This window comes from Bicyclus anynana, chromosome 4 (assembly GCF_947172395.1).
Source record: "Bicyclus anynana chromosome 4, ilBicAnyn1.1, whole genome shotgun sequence".
In the NCBI taxonomy this organism is placed as follows: domain Eukaryota; kingdom Metazoa; phylum Arthropoda; class Insecta; order Lepidoptera; family Nymphalidae; genus Bicyclus; species Bicyclus anynana.
In genome coordinates, this window is record NC_069086.1 from 9,459,069 (window position 1) to 9,479,053 (window position 19,985).

The 19,985-nt window shown below is 38.3% G+C and overlaps 1 protein-coding gene across 4 annotated transcripts in view; it reads right to left on the bottom strand.

Annotated features, from left to right (window-relative positions):
* LOC112043271 (protein ECT2) overlaps nucleotides 1-19,985 on the bottom strand; it is a 48,648-nt gene that overhangs the window by 13,959 nt on the left and 14,704 nt on the right. For all 4 annotated transcript variants that reach the window (XM_052881176.1, XM_052881174.1, XM_052881173.1 and 1 more), the window contains 7 exons: nucleotides 6,682-6,817; nucleotides 6,074-6,286; nucleotides 5,208-5,351; nucleotides 2,136-3,635; nucleotides 1,734-1,865; nucleotides 1,030-1,297; nucleotides 445-560 (listed from right to left, as the gene is read on the bottom strand). In XM_052881176.1, the coding sequence (XP_052737136.1) occupies nucleotides 445-560; nucleotides 1,030-1,297; nucleotides 1,734-1,865; nucleotides 2,136-3,635; nucleotides 5,208-5,351; nucleotides 6,074-6,286; nucleotides 6,682-6,817 (2,509 nt within the window). The remainder of the gene's footprint in view (nucleotides 1-444; nucleotides 561-1,029; nucleotides 1,298-1,733; nucleotides 1,866-2,135; nucleotides 3,636-5,207; nucleotides 5,352-6,073; nucleotides 6,287-6,681; nucleotides 6,818-19,985) is intronic.

A 19,985-nucleotide genomic window follows, 5' to 3' on the forward strand; every position in this document is an offset into this window, starting at 1 on the left:
GGTCATTCCCTACATAGTCTTAGTTTTCGAAGCATTAGCGTTTGTAAAAAGAGAATCGACATGCCACTTGGCTACACTACAGGTAAAGGCCCTAGCCTCCTCTCTCTATAACGCTGTTCTAGTGCAGGTTATAGAGATAATATTTGACTTAATCAAGTCTAAATCACACTATCAGATGTTAATGATCACGACCAGTAAGGATCATGTCAATCAATAACTCTCAACTAAGATAACCTTGATAGAAAGACAAACTCAATGTCATAGAAATGAATCTTAGCATTATATGCATTAAACGCGGCAGAGACAAAATCTCTGAGCAGGGCCATGACATTGTGACCTGGCTATAGGGATAAGAAGGTCCTTTATAAGAGCCTCATAATGCACCTATGAACCAATGACCCAGTTGCTAGTCTGTGAAAGTAAGATAGCAAAAGCGTAACTCACGTTCACTATAGTGTGCAGTATGCCCACGTAGTTCGACTCTGTCTGAAGGAGCTCCATGAACACTTGTTGTCGTGGAGACATTAACTTTCGCACTACATTGTCAGGTACTTCGGATTCTGAAATTATTTAACAGGCATTAATAATCATATAACGTTCATTACAATACAAGCTAGTCCTCTATCTTTAGGTGGGTAAAAGAGATCAGTAAAACTGGCGCGTTTTTAACGGTATCAGTGACAGAGCTCGTCCAGTTGACAGCATTGCTGTGTTCTGCACATGAGGCTATAACACTTACGCCTGAAGTTGGTGAACACAGCGACAGACTGATTTTACATTACATAGTACACACTAATACCTGATCCACATGACAACGATAAAACTGCAGAAACGGACTGGCAGTCAATTTGTGCATCTAATGCCCATAGTTCGATAAAAATGCGCCAATGTTTGTACACAGCTTCGTTAAAACTACACAGTCTACTTCGTTGAAACTATTTGTGCAGTTTTATTATTGCTGTGTGGCCTAGGCAACGGCCTTATTTCTGTTGTCTTGTTACTAATTTAACTACGTATAGTGAACATTACCTTCCAATAGCTGCTTGCCGTCGGGCGATGGCGTACAGTCCAACAGATTGTTCGACAGGCTGAGGAGCACGGCGTCGCCGACGGACGAGCGTCGCTTGTGCAGCGCCGCGTCGTTGCCGCGCAGCTTACGCTTGCGTAGCCGCTGCAGCGCCGCCGGCGTGCCGCCCGCAGCCGCGCCCGCGCCGCCGCCCACCTCGTCCACGCCGGAGCACGTGACGGCCGGACACGCGCCGCCCACAGACGACCGCCGCGATACTTCGTCTAAGTACTAATAGTACAAGTAACGCATTACTATGTGATGAGGTAGGTAAGGTAGAGGCAGAGAACTTTAAGTATTGTATTAGGGACTATTTTCGGGCAGCATCCGGATCTATGACTAGTCAGTGTTGTACGGATAAATTGGGAAGCTAGCTAGAGGCTATTTAGAGGATTTTAGATCTCTCAAAATCACTCAAAATCTCATAGGAATTGCGCAGTTGTCAGTGTCGAGTTAAAATAATCATTACTGACTACTTGATAAAACTGCATTATATAAAATTTAATAATCTATTTACAAAGCCCAAATTATTAACCTATCAAACTATCGTGCGATAATGAACTTTTTGGGCACTGTATTTTAATTATTACACTAGCTATACCACGGACGTACATACGCAGATATATTCAAATGCTTTCTGACTGAAAGTTAATATAGTGGCACTTACATCTTTGAAGAGATATTCCCGTTCGTCCTGGGCCTCTTCATTTTGCACGGACGCCCAGAACCACTCGGCCTTGACGATGTGAACGCGCGGCGAGCAGTCCGGCGCCGCGCCCGTGTTGTGCTCGTCCACCACCTACACCAGACAGTCGCAACGTAAAATCAACACCAAAATAATTGCAGCGATAAATATATTATAATATTATGATAACTCACACCTGCTTGTGCATGATCTATAAGCACCTACACATTCGACGTAACATGCAAGCATGATAGCGAAGAATTTTCGAGACAGAATGATACCTTGAGCTATATAAGGTTCGTTTACTGCGTAACGAAGTACCCTAAAACATCTATGGCATGACAGGCTAAAATTTAGTAGTAGTGTAATAAATGGGGTTAGTACCGGCAGCGATAGTCCATGGCATTGCGACAAGGCGCGCGCGTCGCGGGTGGGGGGCGGCTCGGCGCGCTGCTCGGCGCGGCGCGGCGACGGCGCGGGGCGGGGGAGGAGGGACGGCCGGCTCTCGGGCGCGCCGCAGATGGAGTGGCGGTGCGCGCGGAGCCACACGCTTTGGGGGGTTTTGAAAACCGTCGAGTCGTCCAACTCGTCCACGTCGGGATCCTTCAGCGGAGTCCTGTCGGTACTGTCCACCGTGTCTACTTGCACCGGGGAGATGTCGAAGTGGATGTCGTCCAGATCTCTCTTAGGTGTCGAGACGTTTTTCAAATCCGACGGCAAATGACAAGGATTCACCTCGACGGTGTTTCGTTCGCGTTTCTCGTATTTCTTTTTCCTTTCGCTTCTAAACGATGCGGTGAATGATTTTACACTTCTCCGTAATTTTGATGCAGATTTAACTGTTTTGGAGCTTCTTATGGACGCAAAAGATATATCAAAAAATCCGGACTGCTTGCTCATGTTCAACGATGAGATGGAAGTGTTGTCGTAGTCCCTGATGGGTGAGGACGTGGAGGCGACGAACTCGCCCGCCGGGTCCGTGGGCTTTACGCTCTCGGGGCTCACCGGCTCCACTGTGATCTCGCCCGACGTTTTAGATAATGATTCTTTTTTGGTTTTCTTAAATATGTTCGGTTTTGTTTTAAATTTAAAGGAGTCTTTAATTTTTAGCCTTTTAATAGACTTCCAATTGACGTCTTCTGATTTATCCGGAGATAAATTATTGCCATCTATCACACTGATTTGAAAGTTGGAATCTGTAGAGTTTCGACTCCTTTTCTTCCCAGACGAAATGGTGGTGTTTGATTGCTGCAACTCTTTATTTCCTGTCGCGACGGGTAACAAAAAGCCCGCTTCATCTTTCGAATCCAAGTCACACAAACTCTTGGTGAGCGACGAATGTAAAGATCCTGCTTCCGTTAAGCAGTCAACAATATTAAAAACATTAATGGACTTATTTTTAAAGACTTCTCTCTTATCTTTAGCATTAACTCTGGCACTGCCGTGAATAATTTGAGATAAATATTTGTTTTCCTTATCATTACTGTTATGCTTCCGAAATTCTATTAAATGACCTCCGCCGCTATCGCGGACGTCCGAGCACAAATCGTCAATAAACGAATTTCCTACATTAGTAATACTGACATCTTCTAGATGAGATTTCTCTTTATTGTTACTTATACTATTTCTAATACTGTTTCTTGCGCGTTGCAAGCGCTCTTCTCTATCGTCTTTAGTTTTGTCTTCGTTGTGTTCGTTGGACTGTTTGGTTGGACTAGCGCGGCGGCCCGAGAGGCGGGCGGACAGCCTACGGTAGAGAGAGCTCTTTGGAGTGGTTTGGGATCGGTTCGGAGTGGAGCGGGACGGCTTCGCGGAACCGCTGGGGGTGTTAAGGTGGGGCGAGAGGATAAGCGAACGACCGAAAGTCTCCCCATTGGCCATTACCTGAAACATGTGTGAAACACACCACACAATGATGTAATGAAGCCATTCCAAATACAAACATGCAAACGGTTTTACTATTGTGATAGAAACAGTTAGACAGAGGAAAGCTGTTATTGGTATGGAAATTATTTGTTCTTATAAAAGTGTCGTTTATAATTTTCGCAATGTGATGTGAACATTGAGGCTATTAACAAAATGTGAGAGGTGGGGAATGAATAACACAAATTCTCTACAACCATTCATCAAAGCAAGGTTACAACGAGTACAAAGCAAACGAAAAATACATTGTGGAAACTGTACATGTGAATTGACAATTATAAACAAACAGTACAATGATGTTTACAACGAAGTCGCAGTCAATACAGATGCGTTTCAACTACAGACAGATTTTGTATCGGATCGGGTAAGCGGTGATTAATGCTGCGTGTTCTACAGATAGCGAACGAAGCCACGTTAACAGACAATGGGTCGACTTTACGCCGTGCAAAAGGAATGGTGGTACTAACGCCTTTTGTGGGTCAAATCATTTCGACGAAAGATTACAAAATGAAATACGAGAATCACTAATTTGATTTGACACACAGTTGAAACTTCTACTTGATGGATTCCTATGTTTGTGTGTAAATTGCTATACAAATAACGACTGGCATTGAAGCTATTACTAAATACTGTGCTTGTATTGGAAGAATAAGAAGCAAATTATAAACTAAGGATGTAATGCTACCCATAATTTGTAATGTCTACAATGTAACTAAACTAATAGTGAAATGTTTACAAGGTGCTCGCTAGGTGCATGCTAAATTAATACAGTTAAAATTAGTGACTACTGTGCCTTACAGTGTATATAAATATCCCGGTATGTTAAGTATTCAAGAGGTAAACGCTCTGGGAGTAACATTAATGACTAAGAAATATTATTCGTAAACAGTGGTTTAGTTCCTCATTGCTTTGAAATTTTAAATGTTATATTGATTATTTTGAATATCATCATCATTCAATATAAATTAAAGCAATCGTAAAAAGACAGTCACTTATACTCATGGAGTATGTCTAAATTTGGTTGATAAAGATAATATAAATAGCTAAAATTTGACTAAGAGAATGTTATTGTTGTATGTATTTAGAATGCATTGAGGTTTGCAATTAGGAAGTTATACTTTTTTATATCCTTTACATCTAAATACGCTAAAACTCTTACATCGGTTGTCAGACAAGTTTTAACTTCACAAGCCCTCGCTTATGTTGATTGGAAAATTTGAATCTGATATATTTATCAATCAAAGCATTTTTTTACTATAAATACTGGCATTGTCACATTGAACAAATTTTATAGAAAATAAAGAATTAATGAACATGCGGTTAATCTAATAGAATAATATTGTAGCTATTATCCAATATGTTCAACTGTTCAAAATACAAAACCCATAGACTATGGGAAAAAACATGATTCAAAAAAGTAATGTCACATTTTAAAAATACCCTACAATTGCTTCGTTGCGTGAGAACCATTTAACAGTTGTAACGCAAAGTTTATGAACATAATCTAAAGGTAGTAGATATAATACGACTTACGACATGCGTGCAGTCGGGGTCGTCGAGCGGGCAGGCGGCGCCGCCATTGCTAGCAAGCACCTCCGCCATGTGTTGCGTTTCGTCTTCAGGGAATCCGACGAAGCAAACTCTCGAACCCGCAAACACTTTTAATTTGTGCTCCTTCTGTAACCAAAATTACATCTCTAACATTAGAAAATTGAGTTAAATCGCCTTTTGTTTTTCAAATTCTTTTTATAAATATGCGGCATCTTGGCAAAATTGCTTTTAAAGCGTCATTACATTTTAGTTTACCTAGTTAAAGTTTTCAATTTACCTGGTTAATTTAATTGGTACTATGCTTAGAGTTTTTCAAATCATAAATGAGGAGATCCGTAGAAGAACCAGTCACTGACACAGCTCAGCGAATCGTGGTCTTCGAACTATGTGGTCAGCCCATTGCCAAAGTCGAACACATGGTTCGGAGAGCTGAAGGACATTGTTGAAGGTGCTGGAATGGTGAATCCACACCGGAAAAGATAATTTGGTCGACCCTCCACTATGTGGACTGAGGACATCATACTGTTTGCAGGTAGCCGCTGGACGCTGGAGGCTCGAGGCTATGGTGTTTGGACTTTCATGTCATCCATCGGCTGTCAGTGATTTTTTTTATTCTTTACAAATTAGCCCTTGACTACAATCTCACCTGATTGTAAGTAAAGATGCAATCTAAGATGGAAGCGGGCTAACTTGTTAGGAGTTGGATGAAAATCCACACCCGTTTCGATTTCTACGCGACATCGTATCGGAACGCTAAACAGCTCGGCGGTACGTCTTTGCCGATAGGGTGGTAACTAGCTACGGCCGAAGCCTCCCACTAGCCTAAAATGTTGATGGTGATGACTTACAATGATACTGTCGTTGGTGGCGAAGCAGTCGGCGTCGTCGCGTCGCTCCCAGCACGCGTCGACCCACGAGCGCGCCAGCACGGGCACGCCGAAGCCCGACGCGTACCGGTACTTGTCGCCCGTGGCGGCCGCCGCTATGAGGTGCGTCACTTTACTCGACATGTCTTTACGGATTGATCCACCCATGTAGTGTATCAGTGTTATCAGGTACGTCTGTCGGGTAGCAAAACAAATTGCGATTTATAGACACATAAAATGTACATGTTACACTATAGTTAGACGCTACACTGTGGCTGGACTAGGCATTATCTATACTAATATTATAAAGAGGAAGGATTTGATTGTCTGTTGTTGCATCTAATAGGCTCCAAACTAGAAATGAAAAAAAAAATCTCTGTTGGGAAACTACACTATCTCCAAGAGGAGACGAATATCTTAGCCTTCCATGGATTCACCGGATGTGGCAGAGAAAATCTCCGAGCAGAGCTCTGGACTTGTTACCAATGGCTATATTTTATCTCCGTATTCCTACAGGAACGAGAACTATACGCTGTAACAATACGTATGTGTCTATGAGTATAATATTAATTTATTTGTTCAGTACTCACAAGCTCATCCTTTTTCCGGAACCCTGAGAAACATATGACCGCGCCGCGCATCGCCAGCGAGTAGAGTGGGCGCGCGTTGGTGGGCGGCGCCTCGTCTCTGTCCGCGAGCTGCAGCACGGCGGTGGGGCCCAGCACCCTGCACGACATACGAGCAAGATCCTTCATACATTATTTGATTAACAACACTAGTGATGTGCAGAGTAAGGTAACACACTTCATCATCACCATTAACAACCCATCATATCGGCTCACTGGTTGAGCATGAATCTCTCAGATGAGATGGGTTAGGCTAACAGTCCACCACGCTGCTCAATACGGATTGGCAGACTTTATATGTGTAGATATTAAAAAAAAATCTCAGATATGCAGGTTTCCTCGCAACGTTTTTACTTTTAGACATGATTTCTTAAAATGCACATAACTGCAACTCGCACAAAAAGTTTTGCATCTACATTTTTAACTCGTAAGCCGTCTGTGTTTTCTGTCACACCTTCTACATACAAATAACTTTGTGCATGTGAGCTTAGTCCACGGAAAACTATCGGCATGCTTATTTCTGCCATCAAGCAGTTTCGCTGTTTCTATTTGAAGCTTATGGTTGACGGTGAAATTCACGGATAATATATAGGATAATCATCGATGTTGAAAGGAAAAACATCGATGTTGCTATACGGAATCAATAATCGATCATCGATGTTACTCACGACACGATCGACGCAACGTACGAAAAAAATTACGTATTTGATGAAAGCATTCACAAAAATATTAAATACAGGTAAATTTATTAAATACAAATCGATGTTCGGTTGTGAATATCGAACATCAATGTTGAACTTTCGATTAAGACGTCGATGACAACATCGATGTTTTTCAAATATCGATCATCCCTAATTTACAAGCACGTGACCTGTCTCAGGTTGGTGTGCGCAAGCCATCGCAGTTTTCATATTGCTCTATTCAAGTCAAATTATCAAATCATAGACAAACTTAACTTGATAATAAACAGCACCATTGTGGTTCGTGTAAAAATATAAAGCTTTTGTCGGCCGCGTTGAGCAGTGGGTTCTGCATGCACGGCCGTGGGTTCGATTTCCACAACTTGAAAATATTTGTATGATAATCATGGGTGTTTTGCAGTATCTGGGTGTAGGTATTTATATACATTATACATCTAAGTATTTATATCTGGTATATAAATATAATTAGCACAGACTATACGCTTACTTTGGGGCTAAGTAGTGACGTATGTATCATATGGGAATATTTATTTATGCATGTATTTATAAGCTAAACTTACATTTAAGTTGATGTTTAGATTTTTAGTTAGAAGTACTTAAAACACACAGAACAATCCACGAAAACTAGTAAAATGTAATGAAAGGATAGCACAGCGCCCTTAGCGGAAAACGGAAAAAGCACTCGTTCGTCATACAAATTAGCTGAATTTGCATAATTGACGTCATCTTCAGTGTTTTGTATTTAGAAATACTTAATAATATACTGTGTCGCTGTGAAAATAGGCAGACAGTCAATAATACTCGCATGTTTCACATAATCAATTCACTGATCATAAAAATATTAGAATTAGAACTACGAGATCGACTACAATAGTAGTTGTCTCAATTTAGTGAAGTACTTGGAATAAGGGTCCGAAATATATCGATATTAATAAGAAATACTTGATGGATTTCTTATAAAATTTAATTTAAAAATCATGTATTTTTCAAATTTTACAACCTTCAAAAACGCTGTCGTCCATTTTGTGACGTTACTTGATGTAGGTACTAAACGTCAAAGTAATAATTAATATTTTTTTCAAACGCTCCGTTTGCAAGGGATTTGTTAAAGTGACGTCATGAAACATGAAACAGTTAAAATATAGACCATCATGGCCGACAGGCGTTTTGGCTCGTAATGTCAAAAAAATATTTAAAAATTAAAATGTCCTTGAAATCACGTCTTAAAAATATGATATTTTGTTTCAATCTAGTAGAACGATAATGAACAATTTAAGACCATTTAAAAAAATGTCAACTAGCCAATTGAATTTGAATATACAAACTGATCAACAAGACAATCGTCAATAGTAATAATCTTGTTATTATTCCTATGTAAATTATGCAAGAACTTGTAAAAGGTCAAGTGAGAGTGGTGGTGTGATTGACATCAGTAATTTGCGTATGTTATGGTTTTGAACTGTAAGCAGTGCATGTGAAACAACGTTTTACATAACACGCAAGCTAAGTTACATTTCCATGCAATACTTCTAAAGCTATACTCTGTGATACACTACAAAGTTGTTCTAAGATGACCAGACCAGAAACCTAATGCACTATCTTTGACTATGCTAATTGACATATACTATACGAAATGGAGATTCTATTAAAAATGTCATTATGTGCTTATTGATGGATATCACACAGTAGGTAAATGCCATTTTGTCAATTGATTTGATGTCAATTTAATAGGTTGATAATAAAGACCAAAATAGTGAATAGGCCAGCAGAACGTTAGGAATTATAGTACCATATATTATAGTACCATATAGTCGCTTTCAGAGGCTTTTTGTTTTAATATCCAAGATTTGACTTAGAATTATTGTAATAAGTTTGTCACAATGCATTACCTATAGTGTAGCAAGAGTAGTTGAAGTAGTTAAGAAACAACATCTATGGCTTAATATATTATGACTATACAATCTTTAACGATTGTTACATCAGTGATATCAATAAGTCATACAGTACGGGCAGGCTAAAACGTTTTCATAAATTCCACCACATCAATCATCCACGCCCGATTGCATAGAACACCACTTATGACCGAGACGGTGCCTCGGTGGCCGAACACCAGAATAGCACGCGGCTTTTAATAGTACCAAGAGGGAGTACGTCCATTTATTTGTCTGTAACAAACGATTTCCGTTTGAGACGGGAACCGGAAGGGTGAGACGTAAATAATCGTATACCTAACGGTGATTATGTCTGTGACTGTGACACTTCTGTGTGATATTCTTGAAGACTACGTGACCGGGATGACACTACTTTTTACTTGATTATACGACGCTAGGGGTAATCTGATTTTTAGTCTATGTGCATTTGTTTCTTTGTGGCGTTCTAAAGTAAATTGAGAGCTCTTGAGTAATGACGTGACAAAGTTAACCATGCATTGTCATCTAAATTGAACTTGGATACAAAAACTTACATACATAGCAAGTAAAATAAAAGCTTGTAAAAAAGCGCAACTTTTAACATAAGGATACAACCTGCTGTATTCGTTAGCTCGGTTGCTGTCAGAAAACGAAAAGCACCGCACAATTACACATTGTGTGTTGTGTAGCGTATATGTATAAGCTAAGGTATGACGTTGCCCTGTGTCGTCTTGCCGAAGCCCTTATTCATAGACAGTACACAAGCACAAAGTGTAAACGTGTGATGAAGCCAGATTAAAACATACCTATAGGAAGTCTAGTACTACAAAACAGTGACATAATGTGTTTATAACATAGAAAGCTCATTACTTTTTAATCTAGCGTAGCGTATAATGCCCAGATTAATTGGCTTCCCACCGATTTATCTACGAAACACTACAAGTTGTATATGCGACGATACTTATTAAGAAGCACCTAATTAATTAGATCGGTTCGCAGTTCGGTTATTACTAATAATTTTATTATTAAAGAACAACGTGGTTTTCGAGTATATTAAATAAAAAGAGATATCTTTAGATTTTATTATTTTAAAGTATGTTTTCAAAAAATACGCTGTGTTATTCATAGTAGATACGAGTAGGTAGATCAGCTGAAAACAGCATGACATTCAAGGAATAACGTATCGTTTACTCATCGGCTTTCCACAATCACCTTGGTGGTATTTTCTAAATTCGTAATTTTTCGCATTAAAGTTTCTTTCAAGCAAACATTTCCCGGATATTAGATATAATAAGAATTATTTATTAGTTTAAAACAAATTTATCGAGTTCTACCAAATAGTAATATTACAGAGAAGCGGCAAAATGCAAAAAATATTATCTGTATCTGTCTCTACATAAGGTACATTCATCTGTAGATACATCTATAAACTAACCAAATAGTACTCAATAATGCAGAGTCGAAAAAATGCAAGCAATGAACAAAGATGAAACCAACATAGTAAGTACATATTCATAACTGCGTCGTATTGAAAGTAGAGTAGGTACATCGGGTTAACAAGCGAATCTATTAGGTCTGCACGGGATCGGGAGCTGAAATGAGAGCGACAGGCAGGGACACACTTATTGGAGTTGTCGATGTTATTGTGGGCGACAGGCTGGCGTCTCGTGACGCGGACAGGACGTCACTGCAGGACAGTGGACACTGCTCAGTGTCGGTGCCTACGGCCCGATAGAAATAGTTCTGACGACCTACACTCCGATTCAACAGTATTTGTAATGTAAGCAAACCGATTCGCACAGGTTAATCGTGGGCTTCTGTTTAATACGCGTGTCATATGACCGGACCTGCTTCAGATTTAAAATTCAACCTAAGCTATAGTATAATGGTAATTTAACATAACTAATATTGTGATCATCTCCTAGTACAGTTTATTGATTCTCGTAAGAATAGACGCAGAAAAAAATATTATCACTTAAATGAAAGTTTAATAGGAAGCTTACACATCATAGTTATGGAAAAGTGCATTTGGCGTTTTAATGTCACATATAAGCTGTTGAGGGGGTTCCTCCTCCTCCGGTGTCGCCGGCAACCGCGTGGGCCCCATCGTCACGACCGATTTAAAGCGCTGGCACCTCACTCAACAATATAATCAGATACTAGTCCGGCGTGGGCTCCATACACCGGTGACACATCGTTCACATTCATCGGCACTGTGATACACCATCATGGTTAATAAATCACACGCACATTCTTAACGCGAAGCTCCAACGATGATAGAAAATAACGCTATCACGAGAACGAAACACGAATTGTACTGTCGACGGGAACAAAAACACGGGCAGCACGCACGTTATGCGTTTCACGTTAGATCGAAAAACCGCCGTAAGGAATGTAAGGCCGAAAATAGCAAGGAGCGTCGCGACTCGCGCGTCGACAAGGGCGACCCTCGCGCTGCGGAGTACGAGTATTACATACGGGCCGACGACGACGTCGAGCGCTGCGACGGTGCGCCCACACCTACCCGCGCCTTTATTTACATCATACATCTTTCGTGAAATATACTCGCGCCTTACATTCCGAGAGCTTGCCTTTCTTAACTACTCATTCCGTCTTATATACATATACAATGCATATACTGAATTATCCTCCCTCACTGATTCGTCAACGCACAACCAAAACATACTAAGGGGAAAATTTGATAAACGGATTTTTGGAAAAGAGAATTAAGAGAGAAATCTTATGTTAAAGCTTACAGGGATCTTTGTTCTCTTAACGTGGAAACACGAACATTTGAATTTTACAGCTAAGTATTGAGTTTAATAGGTACCTAACCATCTTGTGGGTGGGAAACGGAAGGTGAAATTTTATTATACTAACGGTAGGTATTGTTGAGGAGAACACAACAAAACTGAATTTAAGCCTGTAATCATAATTACCATTTCTCGGTTTTGGTTTTCCATGCGGACGAAGTCGCGGGCGTCCAGTAATAAGCACATACTTAAAACAATATTATCACTGTTTTCATACTATACAGATCGCTAAACAGCACTACTTACTCTTCTTTATGCTCACTACTTTAATAAAGTTGAATATTAATAGGTACAATAAAATTCCCTGAAGAAAATTACTTTGTATCAAGACAAATGACCCGACAAATGACCTAAAATTATGTTTAGTCTGCTCTTCAAGCATATCGTTATAATGTATGCGAAGATTTCAGTAAATAAACAACGGTGGTACGACTGGATCGTTCAAGATTATGGCAACTGCTCTATTAATTCCCGTTTACGTATCGTGGCGCCAGGAGTTATTGTATACTTGTATGTATTTGTTTATATATATTCATAAATTACATAAAAGATACATAAGGTTATGTACTGAATACACTTATTTGTTATTGTATTTTTCTTTTTAAGCATTACGTGTCTTATTTCTTTCCTACAACGTCTCCTACCTGCCAAGAATCACTGGCAGAAATCTCTTATAGAGATAAGTTTCGTTTTACTTTTACCCGTATGTGTCACTAATGTTAGTAGGTACTAAATAAATAAAGAAAAAAAAACTGTGTAAGTACCATAGATTTTCTTTAATAGTGTTTCGCAAAGCATTGGCCGCGAACCATTGCATTGGTCATATTTTGATTTAGTTAAGTACTCGTAAGTACCTTATAGCATCCGAAATTCCTAATAACAACTTATAGTTGTTATTTGGATTCTTAAAGTACTTTAATTGGACCGCAGCAGCTTCACTCCGAATCGGTCAAATCCGAAGGCTGAAAGATCATCTCTCTAAGAGCATATATCCTGTGAGACTTGTACCTCAGTCACGCAGGGGACTCCGGACTTTAGACTTGATACCGATGGGTTCCTAAGGCTTAGTGATATAAGTCTACCCCCTGTGACCCCTATGCCGAAGGTGACTGCGTTGTCAAGAGTTGTCTGTGGTTACCTAAGACCGCAATCCAAAGGTCTTAGAACACGCAGGATAGCTGTATCATCTCCTGCAAGTTTTACGCTTAGTGTAGAGCACAACGACACTGGGCATGTTAAAAACATATAACTTTAAAAAACTCCTTAATGTAAGTCAGGTTCTCGTTATCAACCCATAATCGGCTCACTGAAGCTCGAGTCTCCTCTCAGAATGAGAGGGGTTAGGCTAATAGTCCACCACGCTGGCCCAATGGTTACTTGCAGATTTCACAGAGAACTAACGCAAAGAAAAAAACTACTTACGCAGAGAATTAAGAAAATTCTCTGGTATGCAGGTTTCCTCACGATGTTTTCGGTATTAGGTAATAAATAAGAGAATTATTGGTACAACTACTTTAGGATTTATCTATTAAAATAATATTGCGAAATTTCACTTAGATACTAATACAAGATAGTGTCTATTACCAATCTGCTTACTTCGTGTTATCAGAACAAGAGTCTGATAACTCTGAACTACTGAAGATACTCGTATCTCGGTGGTACTAAGCTTATAAAAACTAAAGCGTGACATCTGTGTGTGCAGTTAATGATATAAAATTAATCAATATTGTGGCAAATAAACATTGTAAGTGTTTGATAATGTAGCAAATATATCGTAGGACTTTAATTATATTGCTGCATTGATGCTGTTTACTTACTCTCTTAGATTAGGGATAACCTCTGTTTTCATTATATTTATAAAACGCATACAATATTTAAAGAGATATATTTTGATATTAATAATTCAGTAATTATATATAAAGTATAGTATTAATTTTTTAAAAAATTAAATGTCACTTGTCTCAAACGGCGAAGGAAAAACATCGTTCCTCACGATGTTTTTCCTGTCCTGCCTACCAGAGAATTTACTTAATTCTTAAGTTAAGTCTGACATTCCGCATTGGGCCAGCGTGGTGGACTATTGGCCTAACCCTCTTATTCTGAGAGGAGACTCGAGATCAGCAGTGAGCCCAATATGGGTTGATAATGATGAATGTATTAATGCTTAGACAAAAAATAACTGACCAATATTCAGTTGAAACGATTAGTCGATTCGATTGAAATTTAACACGCTTAATATTAATAGGGGCGAAGCGAATACATCCGAAATTAGTACTAGGTATATAATTGTCACCTATTTTATATAATTAATTTGACAGTGCTTAAAATCAGACAAATACAGTTAAAGCAAAGACACAAGCGAAGCAAGTTAAACTAAACATTGTCAAAAGGGCCTTGTTTTTTGGTTTCAAACTCAACAAGAAGACTCATGTATTTCTGAGCCTGATCATAAAATTTAAATCTATCGTGCAATAACCAAGATTATGTTTCGCCTAAAATTAACCTTTGATTAACCTAGTATTTCCTAAAATATCACAAAATATATGAAATCTATGCAGCTACGAGTACATCGTTGTAACAAATTAAATTGGTTACACTGTACATCTTTTTTGTTTTGTAGAAATTAATTCTTTTGAAATGACGGAGCACGCGGTAACGAAACGTGAGACGTGGATAGTCGCGCTAAAATCATTTTGAAGCAACGCTACTGAAAGCGGCACAAAATGAGCAAACAATTGAGCCAAGCCGCCAGCCGATAACAATTATTTGTATGCGTAGACACTCATCTATATGTGTATACTAAATACATCACTCGCACGAATACAAAGTTCTCGTGTTATTAGAGCGCGAGACAAATTGCGAGATGAAAAGCTAATGAATGTCACTTAGTGTGGTAACATACGTATCTATTTGTTTAAATAAATTAAAATTGTTCTCGGCAACGAATTATTACAAGATTTTCTTTAATAATTTCCAAATATAGACTATGAATAATTGATTTATTTTGCTAATAATAATTGCCAATCAGTTTCTGCTTATGTTGACTTTACAATGAGCCTCAAAAGCTCAACGGCAAAGCGGTCGGACTCATCGCCGATGGGGCGTATCCACTTCTAATACTGTCTTTCCCGACTGGTTGGAGGGGATATTAGTCATATTTAAAAAAATATGGCAAATATTCTTTTAAAAAAAAACCTTTAGAAGCGTCATCAAGGTGGTGTTAGCTCTACATTGCACAAGCTAACTATTAATTTGAATCTAAATAATTACATTGTCATCCAGAGGTTTTGGAGCTCTGGAATGGAATGTAAAGCACCGTGCAACAAATTAGATGGCGAACTATTTTTGTAAATATTTTCTTTCATTTATAAATTATTATTAAATGTTTCTTGTAAATTTTACATGTACACATTACTTATTATATACAACATTGTTAACAATCGAGCATCACGTTTGTGTTGTTTCATTATACTGCCTACATCCAGTCAAATGCTAAGTAAATACGCGTTACACGATTCGAAACGCATAAATTTGGAATCCCAGTGAGTCGGGCAGCTTATTTTTCAGGGTGAAGTTGACTATTAATCCGTGTTTGCGTGCTGCGGCGCCGCCGGCAGTCACGGTGAATGTTTAATTTTGTTAATCGCTCCGTGCACTCGGGTTACGTACGCGCGAGGTTACAAATTAGAATAGGGTAGTCGACTTTTATCAATTTTAATATAAACAATATTAATTTTGTGTAGTACATGGAATAAGGGTTCGAAATATATCAATACTAATTAATATAAGTTAAGGATTAGTATAAATACTTAATTTAAAAACCAATTTTTTTTTAATTTTCCAAACGACGAAAACGTTGTCGTCCATTTTGTGACGCCACAATCTTACTTGATGTACTAAACGTCAAACTAATTGTTAACTAATATTTTTGTCAAACGCTCCGTTTGTAAGGGGTTTGTTATAGTGACGTTATGGCACAGTTGAAATATAGACCATCATACCAACAGGCGTTTTGGCTCATATTGACAAAATCATAATATTTAGAAACTAAAATTTTCATGTGTCAAAAATATATATCTTTTTCAATCTAGTAGAACGATAATAGATAAGTGCCAACTAGCCTATTCATTTGATAAAATATGATAATATCTCAACTTAGCCGACTCAAATTGGAGCAGCTTAGTGGGTCTAAGCTCCATATCTTTGTATTAGGAGGGAGGTTGTGCTCTGTAATGAGCCGTTAAAGGCTGACAATAATGATGATGACTTTAATCAAGTTACAACTTAAAATTGAAAACTTTGAAGAAGTCAGTTGTAAATTTAGCTAGAATAAAGTATTTTACTTTGTCTATGTCAGAATTATTATAACAGCAAAACATCAACATTGGAAAAATAAAAATAGAGAAAAATCACCCCTTAGGTGAGGGCATGTCGCCTAATACAGCGGCTGTTCAGTTCGCCCGATGGTAGGTTAGTTATTACTAACTAGCGGACGCCCGCGACTTCGTCTGCGTAAAATTCGATGTCAATTTTACTACTACCCCCTAACCTAACCTAACCTACCCTACCCCTACCCTACCCCTACCCTATCACTACCCCAACCCTACCACTGCCCTAACCCTACCCCTACCCTACCCCTACCTTACCTATACCCTACCCCAATCCTACCCGTACCCTCCCCGTACCCTATCCCTTTCCTACCCCTATCCCACCCGTACCCCTATCTCACGCCTATCCTATCCCTACCCTGCCACTTCCCTATCCTACCCGTACCTCTACCCTACCACTACCCTACCTCTACCCCGACCCTACCACTACCCTAAACCCGGCCCTAAACCTACCCTACCCCTACACTACCCCTACGCTTCCCTACCCGTACCCTAACCTACCCTGTAACTTCTCTATCTTACTCCTACCCTTAGCAAAATCGGTCCAGTCCTTCGAGAGTGGTGGTATGACCAAGAGAAATAGAGACTTCTATGCTAATAATATAAAGAGATAAAGTTCGTGTGGTTGTAGGAGGTAATCTCTGGATCTTGTGGACCGATTTGGAAAATTGTTTTACCAATAGAAAGCTACGTTATTTGCGAGTGTCCAAGGCTATGTTTGATCCCCATATTCACACGGGAACGGGAACTACGTAAATGAAAGCGCCGGGCGTCATATAGTGGAATTTCTGCGTCTTTTAGAAATTTTGTATTATCTCCGAAACTATTTAAGTAATTAACATACTGTAAAGGGCAAATCTTATCTCCATAATACCCTTGTGATTATTAAATAATTTATTTTAATAAGGATTAAAGATTAGTTGTATAAATAATGACGTAAACCTAAGTATATAAAATTAATAATTTTTAAAACACAAAAGGCCTTTTTTCTTCTACATATCAGCTAATATATAGAAGATAGATATATGGTGTCGCGGACTTTTTTGTAGAACTTTTAAAGATACATAAAGTCTCCATATATTAATTTCAAATTTACACAATAGTTAAGGCAGCGCATGCGAATAAGTCCGTATAAGAGGATTTTCAGTCCGACCTGTATGACAAAAAAATTTTAATAAAAAAAATTCAACCGACTTCCAACTCAAAAAATAACTTTAACTAAAAAGCAAAAAATAACATCCTACCTATGTGCTACCTTCTGATCAGTTGGAAGGCGGTGCCAAGCCAGTGATGTTTTAATTAAATACGTTTAAACTACAAAAAATCTGTGTTTATTCCAGAAACAGCTTTAATTAAAACACGACACTAGCTTGGCACCGCCTTCAAACTGATCAGAAGGTAGCACATAGGTAGGATGTTATTTTTTGCTTTTTAGTTAAAGTTATTTTTTGAGTTGGAAGTCGGTTGAATTTTTTTTATTAAAATTTTTATTTTTTTATTTTTAGTGTTAGCATACCCACTGCGTGTGTACAGTCACAACCTATCTAAGTGGAAAGTTCTTATCAATACAAAATTATCAAGTCCAAACACAAGGTAGCTACTGTGAACCGTCGAGGAGTTCTCTTCACTGTCCCTCGTCTTCATCATCAGACCCTTAATACAGTCACAATCCATCTAGGTGGTAAGTTCTCATCAATACAAATTTATCAAGTCCAAACACAAGGTAGCTACTGTGAACCGTCGAGGAGTTCTCTTCACTGTCCCTCGTCTTCATCACCAGACCCTTAATACAGTCACAACCCATCTAGGTGGAAAGTTCTCATCAATACAAATAAAGCAAGCCCAAACAAAAGGTACCTGCTGTAAATCGTTGACGAGTTCCATCGTCTGTGTTTCGGCTCCATCATCAGACCAACTCCAGACTTTCATAAAATTGTAGTGGTTTAAAATACCTTATGGAAACACTAACAAACGCACTAGCCGTCCTTACGATTTTCGAAAGTTCCCCTCGATTTCTCCAGGATGCCATCATCAGATTCTGACATGAAAAAAATGGGACCACCCTGGAATGGGACCCTTTAAAACAAAAAAAGAATTTTTAAAATCGGTCCACAAATGACGGAATTATCGCTGGACATACATAAAAAAAAAAAAAAAAAAAAAAACATACATACAGCCGAACGTAGAACCTCCTCCTTTTTGGAAGTCGGTTAAAAACTGTGATAACTCGGCTAATATATATGATACCAATATAAAATATCCTGAACCTAAACAAAGAAAGTACGACGTATCTAAACTATAAATTAAAACTTAAAGTATGTCTCTAATCTCTATTTCTAAATCTAAAAAGCAAATACGTAAATAGACAGAGTCAGACAAACAGTACCTAGCTAACTTTAACTACCTACGTGGTACGTGCCTAGTAGTAGAACATAATCATTAACAATTAACATCGACTTGCCAAAATCTAAGTAAATTTTTCACCAGCAACACCCATGTATAAACAATCAATTTTGATCATCATGTAGTCGGCATAAATCTCCCTAGCGCCGTACAAAAATATGGTGTTTTTGCTCAACGCCATCTATTGGTAAATGGATAAAACGCCTACATAGAGTTTAGTAACCAAAAATGCTGATCCCTATAAAATACGTACAAACCTATAGAGGAAGGTTCAACTTAATTTGGCGGTTGGCGCTTAAACATAAGCGGCATTCCGCCTTTTAGAAATTTTGTATTATCTCCGAAACTATTTAACTAATTAACATACTATAAAGGGCAAATCTTATCTCCATAACATCCTTGTGATTATTAAATAATTTATTTTGATAAGGATTTAAGTTAAGTAGCATAAATAATGACGCAAACCTAAGTATATAAAATTAATAATTTTTAAAACACAAAAGGTACTATATCTGCTAATGTATAGAAGATAGGTATATGGTGTCGCGGACTTTTTTGTAGAACTTTTAAAGATACATAAAGCCTCCATACATTAATTTCAATTTTACACAATGGTTAAGGCAGCGCATGCGAATAAGTCTGCCTAAGAGGATTTTCGGTCCGACCTGTATGACAAAAACTGTGATAACTCGGCTAATATATATGATACCAATATAAAATATAGCCTATAGCACTCCCCGATAATGTAGCATTCTACTGGTGAAAGAATTTTTAAAATCGGACCAGTAGTTCCGAAGATTACCCCATTTAAAAAATGTGACAAACTTACAAACTTACAAACTTTACCTCTTTATAATATTAGTATAGAAGTATAGATAATTTTTGGAGTTAGAGAGTGCGCGAGGCAGATATTAAATGATAAGAATTGCTAACATTAGACGAGTACTTATAATATGGAACGCACTCCGGATATAAGATTTTCTTCAAATTAGTAGATTAATATTTAATATTAACAAAAAAGTCATCCATTATGAAGCACGATACGTATTTTTA